The sequence below is a fragment of the Eupeodes corollae genome, chromosome 3 (assembly GCF_945859685.1).
Source record: "Eupeodes corollae chromosome 3, idEupCoro1.1, whole genome shotgun sequence".
In the NCBI taxonomy this organism is placed as follows: Eukaryota; Metazoa; Arthropoda; class Insecta; order Diptera; family Syrphidae; genus Eupeodes; species Eupeodes corollae.
In genome coordinates this window covers 51,127,664-51,143,374 of record NC_079149.1, presented here as the reverse complement: position 1 = coordinate 51,143,374, position 15,711 = coordinate 51,127,664, and the positions used below count along the sequence as shown (strand labels likewise).

Sequence of the window (15,711 nt, the reverse complement as noted above, 5' to 3'; positions counted from 1 at the left end):
TGAACATTAGCCAGAAGCATTGCAAGAGCTACTAACGCATCCAGAAAAAGTCACAGTTTGGTGCGGTTTATGGGCTGGTGGCATAATTGGACCGTACTCCTTCGAAAATGATACGAATCGTAACGTAACTGGCAATGGTAATTACATGACAAGACGGTGCCACATTCCACACAGCACCCGCTACAATGTACTTATTGAGAGTCGAGTTCGGTGAACATTTTATTTCAATTGTCAATTGTACGCCTAGATCATGCGATTTAACGTGTTTAGACTATTTTTTGTGGGGCTATGTTAAAGCTTATGTCTATACAGTCAAGGCTACTCCAATTGACACATTGGAAGACAACATTGAAGCATTTATTCGTGAGATACCGGCCGAAATGTTGGAAAGAGAATGCTAAAATTGGACTAAGCCGATAGACCATTTGAGGCACAATCAAGGTCAACATTTGAATGGATGATCCAAAATCTACTCAAAACTGTAGTTTCTTGATACGTGTCTCAAAAATTTGCCTATTTACTCTCTGCAGCAGTCATTTTTGCTATTCACTGTTTTTAATTCTGTAAGCCCTTGATTCACTAAAGACTTCTGTGCTTCTGACATTTTAATGGGGGTTTCCATGAGTTTTCCTTCAAAAATCATTTTTCTTTTTGGGGCGCATGGAACATGATGGTAAGGAGTGCTATAAAGCTGTCAAATTACCAGCTACGAATCTCTTTTAAAATAGTATTATTATTGGACAAGAGGGATTAATCTGCCCCATGGAATGCAAAAACCGATACATTTGTGTTTTGACAGATCTAGATCAAGAACAAATTGATTTGTTTTACCCATGGAAAGCCCCATACATTTATTGGCCTATTAACCAGATTTAGGTTTGCTGTTTGCTTTATTTTTTTCATGAAATTTAATTTTTTTAAACCGTTTTAATATAAAGATTAATAAAGTAGAATAGTTGGTAAATTAATTGTTGTTTAGAACAGTACTAACTACTACAATTGTTACTGCTTACGATATGTTATTAAAAATAATAAGATTTTAAAATAATAGGTTTCATTTTGAATAGACAGATGTCACTTTTGACATTTTGCTATACAAAATGAAACGAAACACGCTTCACCAACGCAAATTCAACTTGTAGGGACAGAGCAACGTTTGGAAATTATTTCCAAAGTTTGCGATCTCTTTGCCATATTTTATAAAACAAAATTATTGTCAAATCATCTTCAGCTATGATAGCCATTGCTGGCTTAACACGTTAATGTAAACAAGCAGATTTGATCTGCACTGCACTATTAGGTGCAGTTTACATGTTTAATCAATAACAAAACTATGCCAACGTAACCATAAATTCCATGGGGGGAAAAATGGTTTAAACACATACATACGTGTAGCCATCACTTTCTTGAGCCAAACACATTTGACCTTCAAAAATTGGACTTATATATCACTTGAGGCGATTTCACTACTGATTTTTGAATTCAATTCAATTGTCAATTTTGACAGATAAAATTGTGTTGATACAAAATTGCTTAAAATTTTTGCTAAGATTTGAAGAAGCTGATATTGTAGAACCAAAAAGGGCCTATCATTCTTGAAAACACTTTTAAATTCAATCCAACACTTACACTTCTTCATTTTGTTCACAAGAAGTTACTCGAGACATGTCAAATATATTTATAAAAAAGAAGATGAAAAACTAAACTAGACTTTTTGGACTTTTTGAAGAAAATAAAAACTGGGAATAAATTGTATATTATATTTGTTATTGGTGTTGATTCAAGTTTTTTTTTGTGATAGCTGATTTGAAAGTTGTCGCTAGAAGTTGCCAATTCATGGTAAGTTTTAAAATTTAAGTATAAATAAGATAAAATTATGACATTGAGCTTTTAAATTCAACTTGAAAAACTACTTAGTCTACAAATCATTAAATGACAAACATAATTTTTTTTATTATATTTAGTTTTTCTTTTTATTTACATAATCAACAATCACAGAAATTGTAATTCACATCATTAAAAATAATACTGGCAATATCCTATAATTAATAAGCGCTGAATTTGTAGAAATTCACTCCTAAAAATAAATAATCCCATTAAAGATTTACAATTTTGAAAATATCTCACTTAAATTTTTTACCTGTTGGATTAATTCTTGTTTCAAATGTATCCAATGAATGATACTTTCCACGTTTCTTTGCTCCAGAGAAAAGATCCTAAAATAAAATGTACATTTTTGAAAATATAAAATATAATATATATAAAAAAAATCAATAACAAAATATATGTACCCTGATCTTATAACCCTTAGTGTTCTTTAGACCAAGTTCTTTCAATGTGACTTTTATTGAATAGGGTGCTCCATCAGCTCGTCGACTAACAAAAGCAACTGCATATGAATACTCTCCAGCTTCAGATGTTGGGGTGATAGGTCTTGCCCATACCTATTTGAAAAATTTGAATAAAAATGTTCTCTTTGTAAGTTATTCAAGCAAAGTATTGAATATTTCTATAGACTCGAACCTCAATATCATTTTTCAAAAGAACACGACGACCCTGAATTCCCAATGGATCTTGATTAACCGCAATGATTTCGCTTGAAATATGAAATTTTGAAATTATTTTATATAATTTATATATGTATGTTATTCAAAATCATTTGTTTTTTACCTATTTGTAAGAATATCTCTAATTTCAGGCTGAACAGCTTTAAGATCGTTTGACATGATCAATGGAGCAGCAAGAATTGCCCAAACAGCCATTTGAGTTTTACTCTGTTCATAACTTAATCCGTAGTTTCCAAGGATAAGCTGAAACAAAGAATTTAATTTACTTATTTGGAGATGAGTTTGAAGTTATTTTTTGGCCATACCATGTCAGGGTCATTCCAGTGACCTGGACCACCATGTGGTTGAATTCTGTCTTGGTTCTTTGAGAAATAATCCATGATCGATACGACTGATTCATAAGAATCATCAATATCACCCCAGTTTCTCCATAAGTTGCAGTGTTCCTTCAAAGCTGTATAATTGGGCTAATAAGTAAAAAACGATAACTTTTAAAATTCGGGACAGTAAAAATGAAAAAAACTTACCAATTTTCCATTGTATTCTTGGTAAACTGGCCAACTGCATGAGTAAACCATTGGTCTGCCGGTTTTGTTCAAAAAGTTTCCAAATGCTGGATAACCCTTGTCCATGTCATCGATATCAGCATAACAACCATCAAGTTTAACATAATCGACATCCCAATCAGCAAACGTCTGACTATCAAGTTCCATGTGATCAATAACACCTGGATATCCGGCACATGTGAGAGTTCCGTAATCTTGATAGAGACCGAATTTCAATCCTTTTCCATGAATCTAAAAGTTGTAGACATTTCTTTAGAAAAGAGTAATTTTTTGTCAAAGTGTTTGATAGAGCTTACGTAGTCAGCTAAAGCCTTAAGACCACTTGGGAATCGTTCACGATCTTCAACGAGTTTTTGTGTTTTGTTGTCTCTTTCCTTCTCCAGCCAACAATCATCAATTATGATATATTCATAACCAGCTTTGGCATAACCTTCAGAGACCAACTTATCAGCCATTCGTTTGAAAAGGTCCTCACTGAAATTAAAATATAAAATTGTTAATAGTTATAAAGCCAATAATTGTAGCTAACATTTTAATGGGCAATTTCAGACAACATACGAGAATTCATTTCCAGTAAACTTCATTCTTTGAACGCACAATAAAACTATGGCAGCCAGTTAATTTTTCAGGTGTCATTAATTTCATACTTGGAATTTTACATGACTATTGTACTTGCAGAAAGTATCAATAATATTAGGTATCTCCAAAAAAGTTCTTACGCAGGTTATGAGGCTATCACAAGTTGTATTTTCTATAAAAAAAGAAAAAGTGCTTGTTCTTTTTCCAATATAAGAAGCATCCCTTACACAAAACTTTATAAAATTTTGCATTAGTTAAATAATTCAAAGAGTTATAAAAAATTCTGACATTTGTCCAAATGCCAATTTCACTCATTTTTGAAATACAAATTAGGAAAATAAACTGATTTATTTTATGATTTAAAAGCAAATTAAGATTTTAGAATTTATTAGAATCATTTAAGACCCAAATATAATAGGCATAAGCAAACATAAGCTTATGTCAAAACCCAACGAAAATTCACTTAAGTTTGTGAAATTACTGCGGATAGCCATAATGCAATTTTGCTAACGTATCTACATGTCAGATTTTACTTATGCGGCGAGTGACTGGGATCGCTCTTGCTTAAGTTTGCTTAAGTTAACTAAACTGAGAAAAATTGAACGAAACGGAGCTAGACTCCATTATGTTTACTCGTATTGAGATTCTTTGTATTCACACGTTTACTTATGCTAGCTTATGCCTATTATAGTTGGGCCTTTAGGAAGCACAATTATTAGAAATTATAATCATAATTATAAAGAAATTATTTATACAACTAAATCGCAAAATAAACAACGAATGCAAAATTAAAGCTGCTTTTAACTTAACTCCCGAATTCTCGAGCTGAAACGATATGATGACGTCATGCAACGGATTGTAACAAACTTAACGTTAGGGAACGACAATAGTTAACGATCGTTTACAATTGTTAGAAATACAATATTTTTTGTTTCTGTGCTTTTTGGTAATTTGCTTGATTATAAAATAATTGAAATTAATGAAATGGTTATCATTTAAATTGTATTTGAAAAATACCCCTTTTAAAATTCGAAAATCTGGGGAGTCATTCCGTAATTTCTGAAACGATAATCGTCAAAACGATTATCATTAACGATATCGTCAATAATTTGCTTCACGTAACTTTATCACTATCGTCTCGTTCAATCGTTTTCAGTATAAGTTCGTTGAGTATATTATACTATGACTGAAATGTCAAAATGAACTCAACGAAAGATAGTGCTTGTTCAATAACTTGAAAATGTTATTAAACTTGGTTTTTCTCTGTGGGAAATTTTGAAAATTTGCAAAAAATGCATTTTTAATAAACATGCCAACTAATTTGTGATGTTTACTGTTATTGGCACTTTTTGTGTTTTCATTTGTTGCCGCCGAAGATAAAACTATAATATCAAAATGTTTGTTCAATGTCTGATATGTTTGTAAATTAGGTGCAATAATAAACCCAATTTTGTCCAAGGGAAGGAAGTGAAGACTCCATTTTATCCACAGGAAACATAACTTGGCTTCAAAAATATTTTTGTTTCCAAAACTAATTTGGATTAGTGCTTTGTGCAAGAGCGATACAAAAATCGTTGCCTGTCGAATACCTATACCAATGTTCCTACGCCTCAAAGTTTCAATAGTTACAACAAATTTTAATATTGAATGCATATACATAATGTATGTAGAACGACAAACGTCTGGCAAATTTATTATTAATTTTGTAACAAAACTAAACTACACCGAAACTTTTATGCTTCTGCTGAAAACGCTATCGTTTTGACGATATCACTTTGACGATTATCGTCTTACGTGTGAGACTATCGTCAAAACGCTATCGTCCAGCGATTATCGTTTCACGGAATGACCCCCTGCTTTAAAACTTTGATTATAGTTTCAGTTTTAATGTCTGAACTTTTCAGCAAACTTGTTATGTTACTCAAGATTTTGCTTGTTTAATTTTTGGCGATAGAATTTTTAAAGGGTCAATAGTGCAAATAATAGAAATATGATTCAATTTATTGAAGTACAAATGTTGAACGCTTTAGGTCGTAATTTAGCACTTTTTTCAATCAAATGTCAATTCGAATTTTTTAAAAATTTTACTGAATGTTGAAAACAATATTTTTTATAAGATAAAATTAGTTTGAAGCCAATATTTCAAATTTTTGAAGAGATATTTGAGTCGAAAATCAATTTTTACCAACTTTTATACATTTTTTTTAGGTTTTTATTTTTTGTAAAAAAAACTGTCAATTCGATTTTTTTCAAACTTTAACTGAATGTTGACAACAAAATTTTCTGAAAGATAAAAGTAAATTAAAGCCAATATCGGAAAGTTTTGAAAAGATATTTGAGTCGAAAATCAATTTTTACCAACTTTTATACATTTTTTTTAGGTTTTTTATATTTTGTAAAAAAAACTGTCAATTCGATTTTTCTCAACATTTTTCAAAAAGTTGAAAACAATATTTCTTATAAGATAAAATAAGCTTGAAGCCTAAATTTCAAGTTTTTGAAAAGATATTTGAACCGATATTCAATTTTTACGAACTTTGAGTAATGTTTTTTTTAGATTTTTGTTTTTTATAAAAAAAACTGTCAATTAGACTTTTCTCAAAATTTTATCAGATGTCAAAAACATTTTTCTTCGTTGGACAAAATTGTTTTAGAGATGAAATCATATTTCAGTCGTAAAATTTTGGAGGTGACAATTTTTTTGTCAGTTTTATTTATTTATAAAAAAAATCGTTATATTGATATCTCTTCTGGTTCTTGAGCTATGGAGGACGAACAAAACGTAGCGAACGGACGTACGAACGTACGTACACACGCACGCATAGACATCTTTCTAAAAATATTTTATTTCGACTCTAGGGACCTTGTAACGTCGAGAAATGTCAAAATTTTCAATTTGACAAATCGGACCCATTACAATAACTTCCTATGGGAAGGTAATAAAGGGAAACACAGTCAAATTTCAATTCAAAAATGTTACGTATTGATTTCAATGAAAGCTATGACTGGCACTCTAGGTCACATTTTTTTAGATTGAGGAAAAACAACGAAACTTAAAATATCTACAACTAAAAACTTAGGTGCCATATTAAAGTTTTCTTTGGTTTTTATAGAATTAAAGCCAATTATTGGAATTTTGTTCAGTCATTATAAGAAATAAATTTCTTTATTGAAATCAAGCGCATTTAAGATAAGTGTTGATCATTGAAAGTAATCCATCTAAATTTAGGGTTAATTATTTTTTATGTTAATATTTGCTGTTTTGTACATTTTTGAAAAAATGAATAACGACTAAATTTAGACATAAGAATTAAAATTAAAGTACAAATTAAATAATTTAATATATTAGAAAAGTCAACAATTGGTTAGTATCAACTAAACGTCAGGTATTAATTTTTATGATATAAAAGCTTAATTTCCTTGCGATCAAAGTGTAATTTTTGTCAAGAGGAAGACAAATTATATTCATTTTACTTTTTGTTTCAAAAGGATCAGAGATTCCGATCACCCATTTGAAATTTCTTTTTCTTAGCCCCTAATACAATATATATAAAGGTGTTGAATTACCGGATCTTGGTGGCCAATTGTGATTACTTTTTCGAGATATAACACGGTCAGGAAACTCTTCTTGCACAACTGCCCAATGTGACTGCAAATTCTTTAGCGAATTTTAACAATTTTAACGTGAATTTGAGTCGTGTTTGGTTCTATTTCGGGAATTGCGTAGTTTTTACTTGCAAACATCACAAAGTTACAGTTTTAGAAGTAACATCAGTTGCCTATTCAACAATGGGCTATTCTAAAATCTTTAGTTGAAAACACCTTTATTTAATATTTGCCACTAAAGTAAACTATAAAAAGCCAGCTGTCATAGATGGAAACATTTTTTACCTGCACATATATATTGTGTTATATACAATTCACCTTTAAAAAATAAAAATATCAAAATATAAGGATATTTTCTTGCAAATGTATTCTTTAAATTAAATAAAAAAAAAGAACAACGTCGAGCAGGTCAGCTCGTAGTAAAAATAGACAATTAATATTACCACAGTCTATTGTGTAAAAAAAAGATGCAATTTTGAATAAAAAACTTTACACATCCGTCTTATTAATTATAAATATAAACAAAAAGCTTCATTATCTTCAGACATACTTGTAATTTCAAAGATTTGTAACTGGTTATTTTCAAATTTTCCACTTGCATTCATCTTTTATCTCAATTTCAAAATCAATTTGTCAATATTGTATTGTAAATATTTTCTTTCAATTTATTGAAGCAACTATCAAGATCTGTAGGCACTGATAACTTAAAGAACTCACCTAATACACTCATCTGGATAGCTCTTGCAATCTGTGATGCATCTGAATCTTTCCCAGTGCATCCAGCCCATTGGAGGTGTCCTTGCAAGACCATTTTCTAAGCAATCACTTTGATTAACAATCACCACTAAAACTGCTAAAACAATTGCGCTTAACTTCATGGCGCTATAGATTTGTTTAAACTCTTTTTATTTCAATATTATTTTTCTCCAATCCCCACCTGTTTGGTGTGACACTAGAACTTAACGAATGAATCCTTCATCCAAAATTCAGTTCATTTTATAGCATGTACACTGCACACTCTTCAAATTCAAACAATTTAATTGATAATCACATTTAGACCTACGATAGCGGCCACAGCGGCGGACGCGGCCGCGGTGGTGTGGTATATGGTTTTGATATCAACTATTTATATGTAGCTAAGCTACTTCATAGATAATAGAGTATTCGCATCAAACTTAGGGCGTAAAGCGTACTCGTTCGTAATCAGCAGTTTGACACTTGCAAGTGTCGCGTTATTCGTGTTTTTGAAGTGATAAGCAGGAAAATGACGACGAGAATTTGGCGAATATTTCAAAAGGTTCTGGGACTGGTGTAAGGTGTAACTTGGAATTCTATGGGTTTGAGACTTGATATAGTGACGGACGAGAAGTGCTTGGACAGAGTATCCTCTGCTCTACCAATTCGAAAGGGAAAGTACTTCAGCTGTTATCAGTGTTTATTTTTTATTGCTGAGTGTCTATGGTGCTTTTAGAATGTTAACTATTTGAGTCCAGAGGAGGTGTAATTAAGGGGGCGAGGTGTTTTTTTGTATTTGTTTACTTTATTATCATCGAACTATTTTATCTGGCTAGCAAAATTTAGGCCAGATATATTGATATAGTTAGAAGGTAATCAATATATATGTTATCGGTCCTTCAAGATCTTCATAAATAGAGAAGCATATAATTTACTCACGTAAAGTCTTCTAAATAATTGAATTCAAATAAATACTATCTATATACGTACCGAAGGTGATAGGATCTTGACAATTTATAAATAAACCTTCCATTTCAAGATTATAATGATGGTCTTTAGTCAAAACATTTATAATTTCTTTAAAAAACAAAACAAGTGATCGTATCATAAAATAATCATGATAGATGCAAGTGGTTGGTTAAAGTACGCTGTTTTTTTGGTGTTTTGAATTTGTTGGCCATTTTTTTTTTTAAGAAACTGATGTTCCCAAAAGATAAACAAGTAAGTATAATTAGTTTATTAGGCATATGTTACTTATAATTAAAATAACACAAACATCGAAACAATTTCAAAAAAAAAAAAATATTTTATCAACTATTAATTGTTTATTAGTATAATAAACATAAAGTTAGCGAATTAAAGTTAAAGATTATATGCTAATTTTATAAGAGCCTATAAGAACTTATCGGTTAAGTTCAAGAACCTGAGAGCCGGATAGAACTTATAAAAAAAAAATAACTTAACATTTATACTTTTCCTATTAACTTCTATTTTTGTTGACGTGCTAAATATTTTTAAGGTCCTTTTAAAATATATTAAAAGGGCAATGCATTTTATACATCTTGGTATCAAGCTATCTTATCGAAAATGTGTGCATTTGGTATTGATGAAACTCTTCTTTATTGGTTTAGAAACTGCCTTTCGGAGAGTTCAATACATGTTGCATTGGATTGGTTTATATCCACAAAATAAACTCTTGTGAGCCCCAGGGCTCCGTTTTGTCTTCTAAACTTTTCGTTTTTTTTATAAATGATATTTTGTCCGAAACTTCTTATCTTATTCATCCTTTGTCCTTTCAATGCAGACTATCAACAGCGAAATATGATAAAGTCAATAAATTTAATTCGACAGCACTGTCCAATTAGAAATCATAAGCCGAGTAGAATGCTGCTCTAACCAATGTTTATTATTTCTCCGGCGACGTAGGTAATTCCGTCCAAAACCAAAAGTTTTTAATAAAATCGCCAAAAAATCCAAAAGCAAATGTAGTAACGCCTTAATAATTGTTTAATAAAAGAGCGTCCAAATTGTTGATAGTCATTTTGCCTAAAAGAATTTTTAATTTTGAAAATGGGTTTTATGACATAGGGGGTCTTTGAGACATTTATTTTGGGCATTTAAACGATCATGATTTCTATCGTTTCTTATGTCCTATCAAACAAAGACATATTACCCAAATCATAAAATGACATAAAGCCCAAAAAGAGAAACCTAAAAAATATCAATAAGAAAACGTCACAAAGCCCAAATAAAATGTCACATTACCCAAACCAACTTTTAATGTCGTAACGCCCAAATTTAGAAAGTTCATAACGACGGAAAGAATTATTTTGCTCACAAATCATCCAGCATAATGGCGTATAAACAGTAAAATGTATTGTAGCATAAATGCTCTCCTAGTTGGGCTTAATATATAGGGTTTGGGGTACGTGCTGAATTGAGCGGAGGCAGGTCCGTTGCAGGTAACATGTATATTTTACTGCTATGCGTATAAACACCATTTCGTTTAATTTCGCTTTCTAAAAGTGTAATAAAGCCAAAACATATTTGTTGCACTTTTTTAACGTTCTGAGTTGTGACATTTTTTTGTTTGCGTTTAGGCGATAAAATTCAAAACCCAAAATGTCGTAGTGCCCAAAATAAACAAAAAATTTGCCAGTTTTGCCCAACTGTTAAAACACATGACATTTTTTTCCAATATGACAATTGGTAATTTGGGCGTAATGATACTTTAAAATTGATTTGGGAAATATGACATTGATTTTGGGCTATGTGACATTTTTTTCTGAAAAAATTTTTGTAATATCTTGAGTCTTGGCTTCATTTTATTGGGCAATAAAACCGAACGGTTTTTTTATTTGTAATTTCATTAAACTCAAAAAAGTTTTAACGCCAAAGGTTCTTTAACATTGCCCAAATCGTATACAACAAAATGGTAATACAATTTTTTTGGGCGCTATGACATTTTTAATTTGGCGATATAGTTTTGGGCCCAAGCCATTTTCTTCGAGAACGCAAGAAGTTTCTGATCCGCTTGTAATTGTTTAACACTCGAGTTCAATTCTTATAGGTACATTATCAATGGCCAAGTTCAAACAACATTTAGTTTTTAATTGCAGTCAACTGCATTCTTTGAACGTACATTTTCACCAAGGCAATAAGTTAGTTTTTTAAGTGTCATAGACTTCAAATTCGGAACCTTACTTCACTAATCTCTACCATCATGATTGTCTATAAAAACACTCCTCAGGCAAACTGCGACCCCATCTCAATTTGTATTTTGTATTTTAAAGAAATATTACTTATTCTTTTTCCATTTTGACAAGAACCCTTTTACATAATCTATAAATGGAATTCTTCAGAAAATAAATAAATCACAGATTTACGCCCATGTTCCGAATTTCGATCGAAAGTGAATTGAAATCACTTTTCAATTTCACGTGAAATGAAATTGAATGTTCTTCAATTAGATCGATTTCGAAAACTTCGAAATTATTTCGAACTGTCAGAACTGAAGTATCATCCATTTTTATTTTGTTTCTGAAGTGAATTTTTTGCTGTTTTAAAGATGGATGCAATATTATTCTCAATTTAAGTGGAAAAAGGAAGCAGAATTCAAGAGAAAAAATAAGGAGACGAATTTTGGGAGACAAATCAAATATAATGTATTTACCTGACATAATGTAAGTGTATGAAAATTATGTAGAATTGTTCTCATAAATAAAGAAAATTCTTGGTTTTCTCTTTTAAGCTTTCATTGTTATTTTAAATCAAAGACGGTTTTTCATATGTTCTAAGGGAAATAAAGCCTTTATAATACCTTCATCGATTCATTCAGTTCAAAAAGTTGCTGCTACACTCCGATTCCTAGAAGAAGGAAGCTAACAAAGATCAATTCACAGAAATAAAAAATGTGATTTGAATGCGTTTAAAAAAAGTAATAAACCGAAATACAGAACATCCATTTGCATGTTCGAAAATCCAATTCACAATAACGAATTATATTGGAACACCCAAATTCACTTTCGCAAAGTGTATTCGCAATAAGTAAAATGCAGAACATTGCGCAGACTTTATCGATTGTAACAACATTTTGAATGCACATGCAATATGTTTATGTGCAATTAATAATATTTATCTTTTAATTGTTGTTTGTATATTTCATTAAAAGGGTATTGTCTTTGTTTATAAAATCTATAGCATTATAATGGAGCTGTTTCTTTTTACTTTAGCCGTAGCCTTAAGTTGGCATCGGGATCAGGATCATTTAAAAAGTTAAGTAAAGTAAACTTCAGTAGCTAATGTCACCGTAGCCACTAGGTGGCTCCCCCATAAAAACCCATGATAGTAGTACTATACATTTTATATACAAAGACGTCATAAGTAGAATTATGTTGTCTAATTTGATTAAATCTTTTCCCATATTTTTGCATAAAGACTTACGCCCATAGTTTATTGGAAAATCTAGTTTAAAAGGGTTTTCGAGTCTTCTTGCCTTGATTGTATATCAACATCATTTTCGTGTTGGTTTGAAGAGAAACTATTGGGGACACCAGAGCCGGGAAATTTACTATTGATATCTCTAAAATTAAAAATAAATATACATGTATGTACATATATACTTATTCTACATTTTAATACTATTTACGTTGTGTTTTTTTTTTTATTTATTTTAAACATCCCCCACATCAAAAACATTTAAATTCAAACCTCAGGACTTCTGGAGTTGTGGGCAAAAATTTAAAATATCAAAATGAAATATTTCTTTTGAAAGCAGCCATCAGCTTTACATTTAATTGACCGCTGAATGTTTGGAAAGGTTTGCTTGTTTATTTCTTCTTTGAATTGTTATTAGTTTTCGAAATGTTTTATATAAAACTTGTTGTTTACGAAAACTTGTGGCTTACCAATAGTGGCTGTCCAAGATGGAAACGGACACACTTAGGCCAGTTTAATGGCCCACATGAATCTTGAGGCTTCCTCCTAAGCTCAGCTTGAGTCCCTTACGAAACGTGAGAGGCTGATTATACCGATATGATTTAGATCGTTTAGATCGTTAAAGAAGAATTCTCCTAGGTAATTCTTGCGTTTTCGGGCTAGAGCAGGGCATGTGCAGAGAAGATGAAGAACCGTTTCTTCCTCTTCCTCGTCCATACAGCTTCTGCAAAAGTCATTTGAGAATACGCCTAGTCTCTCGGCGTGCTTTCCTATTAGACAGTGTCCGGTTATGACACCTATTATGGAGCTTATATGCGATCTGCTTAAAGAGAGCAAGCACATTGAACGTTTTAAATCCAGTGTTTTTTGTGACTTGACACGTGGTGATGTTGTTCCACCTGGTGGCTGCCCTCCTCACAGCGTCTTGCATTAGCAGCAGTTTACAAGAGCAGCAATTGGTATGCCAGTACTTGCCAAACGTGGAAGGATGGGCTGTACTGTACCTTCTTGGCGAGTTCATCTGCCTTACAGTTACCTGGAATGTCTCTATGGCCCGGCACCCAGCAAAGAGTTATATTAAACTGTTGCGCCATCTCCATTAGAGATGATCGACAGTTATGGACTGTTATAGAGTTTGTAGAGACAGAGTCCAGAGATTTGATAGCGGCCTGGCTATCAGAAAAATTACGCATATCAGATGTTGATATCAAGTTTTCTTTGAGCCAAGACAAGACTTCTTTTATCGCCAAAAGTTCCGCCTGAACACGCTACAATGCAATGATTGGGAAGGCGGAATGAGAGACTTAATTTTAGTCGTCCACCAACCCCTTCTTTTGTTTTTGACCAATCTGTGTAAAAATGGATTGACTCATCCTCCAAGATTGTCCTACCCTCCCAAAAAGATCTGGTAGGTATATAAATCTGGAATTTTCTGTCGAATTGTAGTTCGGGGATGGTGTAGTCTGTGTGCTCTGCAATTGATTCTAAGTACCTTAGAATTACGGAGTGGCCAATGTTGTTGTTAGTCCACTGCGATAAAGCATTGAGGCGAATAGCAGAGCTTGCAGCTATTTGTTTGCTAAATATGTCAAGAGGTTAAGGTAGAGCAAGGTGTCCAGTGCCGCAGACGGGGTCGTGCGAAGCGATCCGCTTATACTGAACGTTGGACTTTATTTAGCTTATCCCTTTCTCTTTCTCTTATCGCTTTCTCTAAAGCAGTCCCCAATACTGCCACATCGTACGTTAAAATCGGTCTGATTACCGATGTGTATAGCCAATGCCAATAGCTTTTTTGCAAGAAAAGAGATCTACAGTAGCTTTTTTGACTTTTTCCTGTACGTTGCGTTTCCAATTTAGTTTTTTGTCTAAGACAATACCCAATTATTTATCCTCGTCTGAGAATTTTAATTGGATTAATTTAATATAGGGAAGGTTGACAAATGGAATTTTGTATCTCCTCGAAAATAAGACCAGATCGGTTTTGTGTGGGTTAACACCCAGTCTACGCTGATCAGCCCAAAGTATTAGTCTGTCCAAGGCATTTTGTAAGGCATTTTCATTCACCACTAGGTTCCAGAGTAGAGGGGATAGAACACCACCTTGCGGTGTTCCTCTACTAACGAATCGTCTACTAGAAGAGTTGGTACCATTTACCTGCTTTAGGTATAAAAACAACTTTAACTTCTCTCCATGCCGAGGGAACATAAACCAGGTAAAGACAGCTGGTAAAAATTGCCTCAAGGATTGGTGCAATGATGTATAGGAAAACTTGAGATTGAGATGTAGGTTTTCGGCCAAAGCCGATAATTTCGGTAAGGAGCCTTTTAAGTGGGCGACTTTTCATTACCTCAGCACGAACTTCCTTCTGATTTTTATTTATAGGTAGGGATTTGAATAGAACATGTTTTACTAAGGCGAGGAAACACCGTTAAGTCATAAAAAAAAATATTTTCTTCTTCAGACTTAACTTTTTTGTATTTTGTTTTTTTCGAGCCTTAAATAAGTTTTTTGAATAAATAGTAAGGCGTACGTTAGAAATGTCAACATAAACCATTTTTGCGTGTGTTTGATGTGAGAAATTGAACTTAATTTAAAATAGAAATAAATGTTTTCTCGCTTTAAAACTGCTATAATTATTATATTTATATCCACATATCTATCAAATAAAAATAGACGCTAATCGAAATTCATGCTATGGTAATAGCCTTTCAACACCAAACTGAAAACCCGGTTTTCGGCGAAAAGTTTCCGAAAATTCATAAAGCTCACACCGAGTATTTACAAGTTTTCGTTTGACATTTCCATTATTTTGATACTAATTGTCAAATTTTGTATAAATAGTATATTTTTAATTTAAAAATTTATTGGTTTTCGAATAATTTGTGAAATAAAATGAATTCTCGCCAAATTGGTTTGATTTCCATACATACAAAGAAAATGGAACAAAGCATGAAGTTCCTGCTCAACTTCATATCATTACCTCAAGGCTCTACCATGACCAGAAAACGTCAGCGTTTTATTTTGAAAATTAAAAAAAATAAGAGTATGATTGATGCAATTGAGAATCATCATCGCCAGAGAAGCATGTGGACAAAGGTAAGATTCCATAATACCATTTACCTCTAAATTATAAAAACAAACTTTCTAACTCAATGTCAGATACGTACAAGCACTTTTTGGGAACACGAAGTCTTTGAAAACAATGATGAGTTTTTTAAACA

The 15,711-nt window shown here is 32.1% G+C and overlaps 1 protein-coding gene across 1 annotated transcript; it reads right to left on the bottom strand.

The window, feature by feature from the left end:
- Positions 1–1,934: 1,934 nt before the first annotated feature.
- On the bottom strand, positions 1,935–8,301 carry LOC129950991 (alpha-N-acetylgalactosaminidase). The gene is made up of 9 exons (XM_056062971.1): positions 8,036–8,301; positions 3,430–3,607; positions 3,095–3,364; positions 2,873–3,034; positions 2,671–2,810; positions 2,524–2,596; positions 2,292–2,444; positions 2,141–2,216; positions 1,935–2,077 (listed from the first exon to the last, which is right to left on the bottom strand). Exons 1-9 carry the CDS (start codon positions 8,194–8,196, stop codon positions 2,046–2,048), a joined length of 1,245 nt encoding a protein of 414 aa, XP_055918946.1. The 5' UTR covers positions 8,197–8,301; the 3' UTR covers positions 1,935–2,045.
- Positions 8,302–15,711: the final 7,410 nt, after the last annotated feature.

Excerpts from the sequence above, each read along its gene's own strand:
- LOC129950991 (XM_056062971.1), bottom strand. The coding sequence starts at position 8,196 with ATGAAGTTAAGCGCAATTGTTTTAGCAGTTTTAGTGGTGATTGTTAAT. Across the intron at positions 3,608-8,035 it reads TATCCAGATGAGTGTATTAG|TGAGGACCTTTTCAAACGAA; the intron begins GTGAGTTCTTTA and ends TTTTAATTTCAG. Across the intron at positions 2,217-2,291 it reads CTAAGGGTTATAAGATCAGG|GATCTTTTCTCTGGAGCAAA; the intron begins GTACATATATTT and ends ATTTTATTTTAG.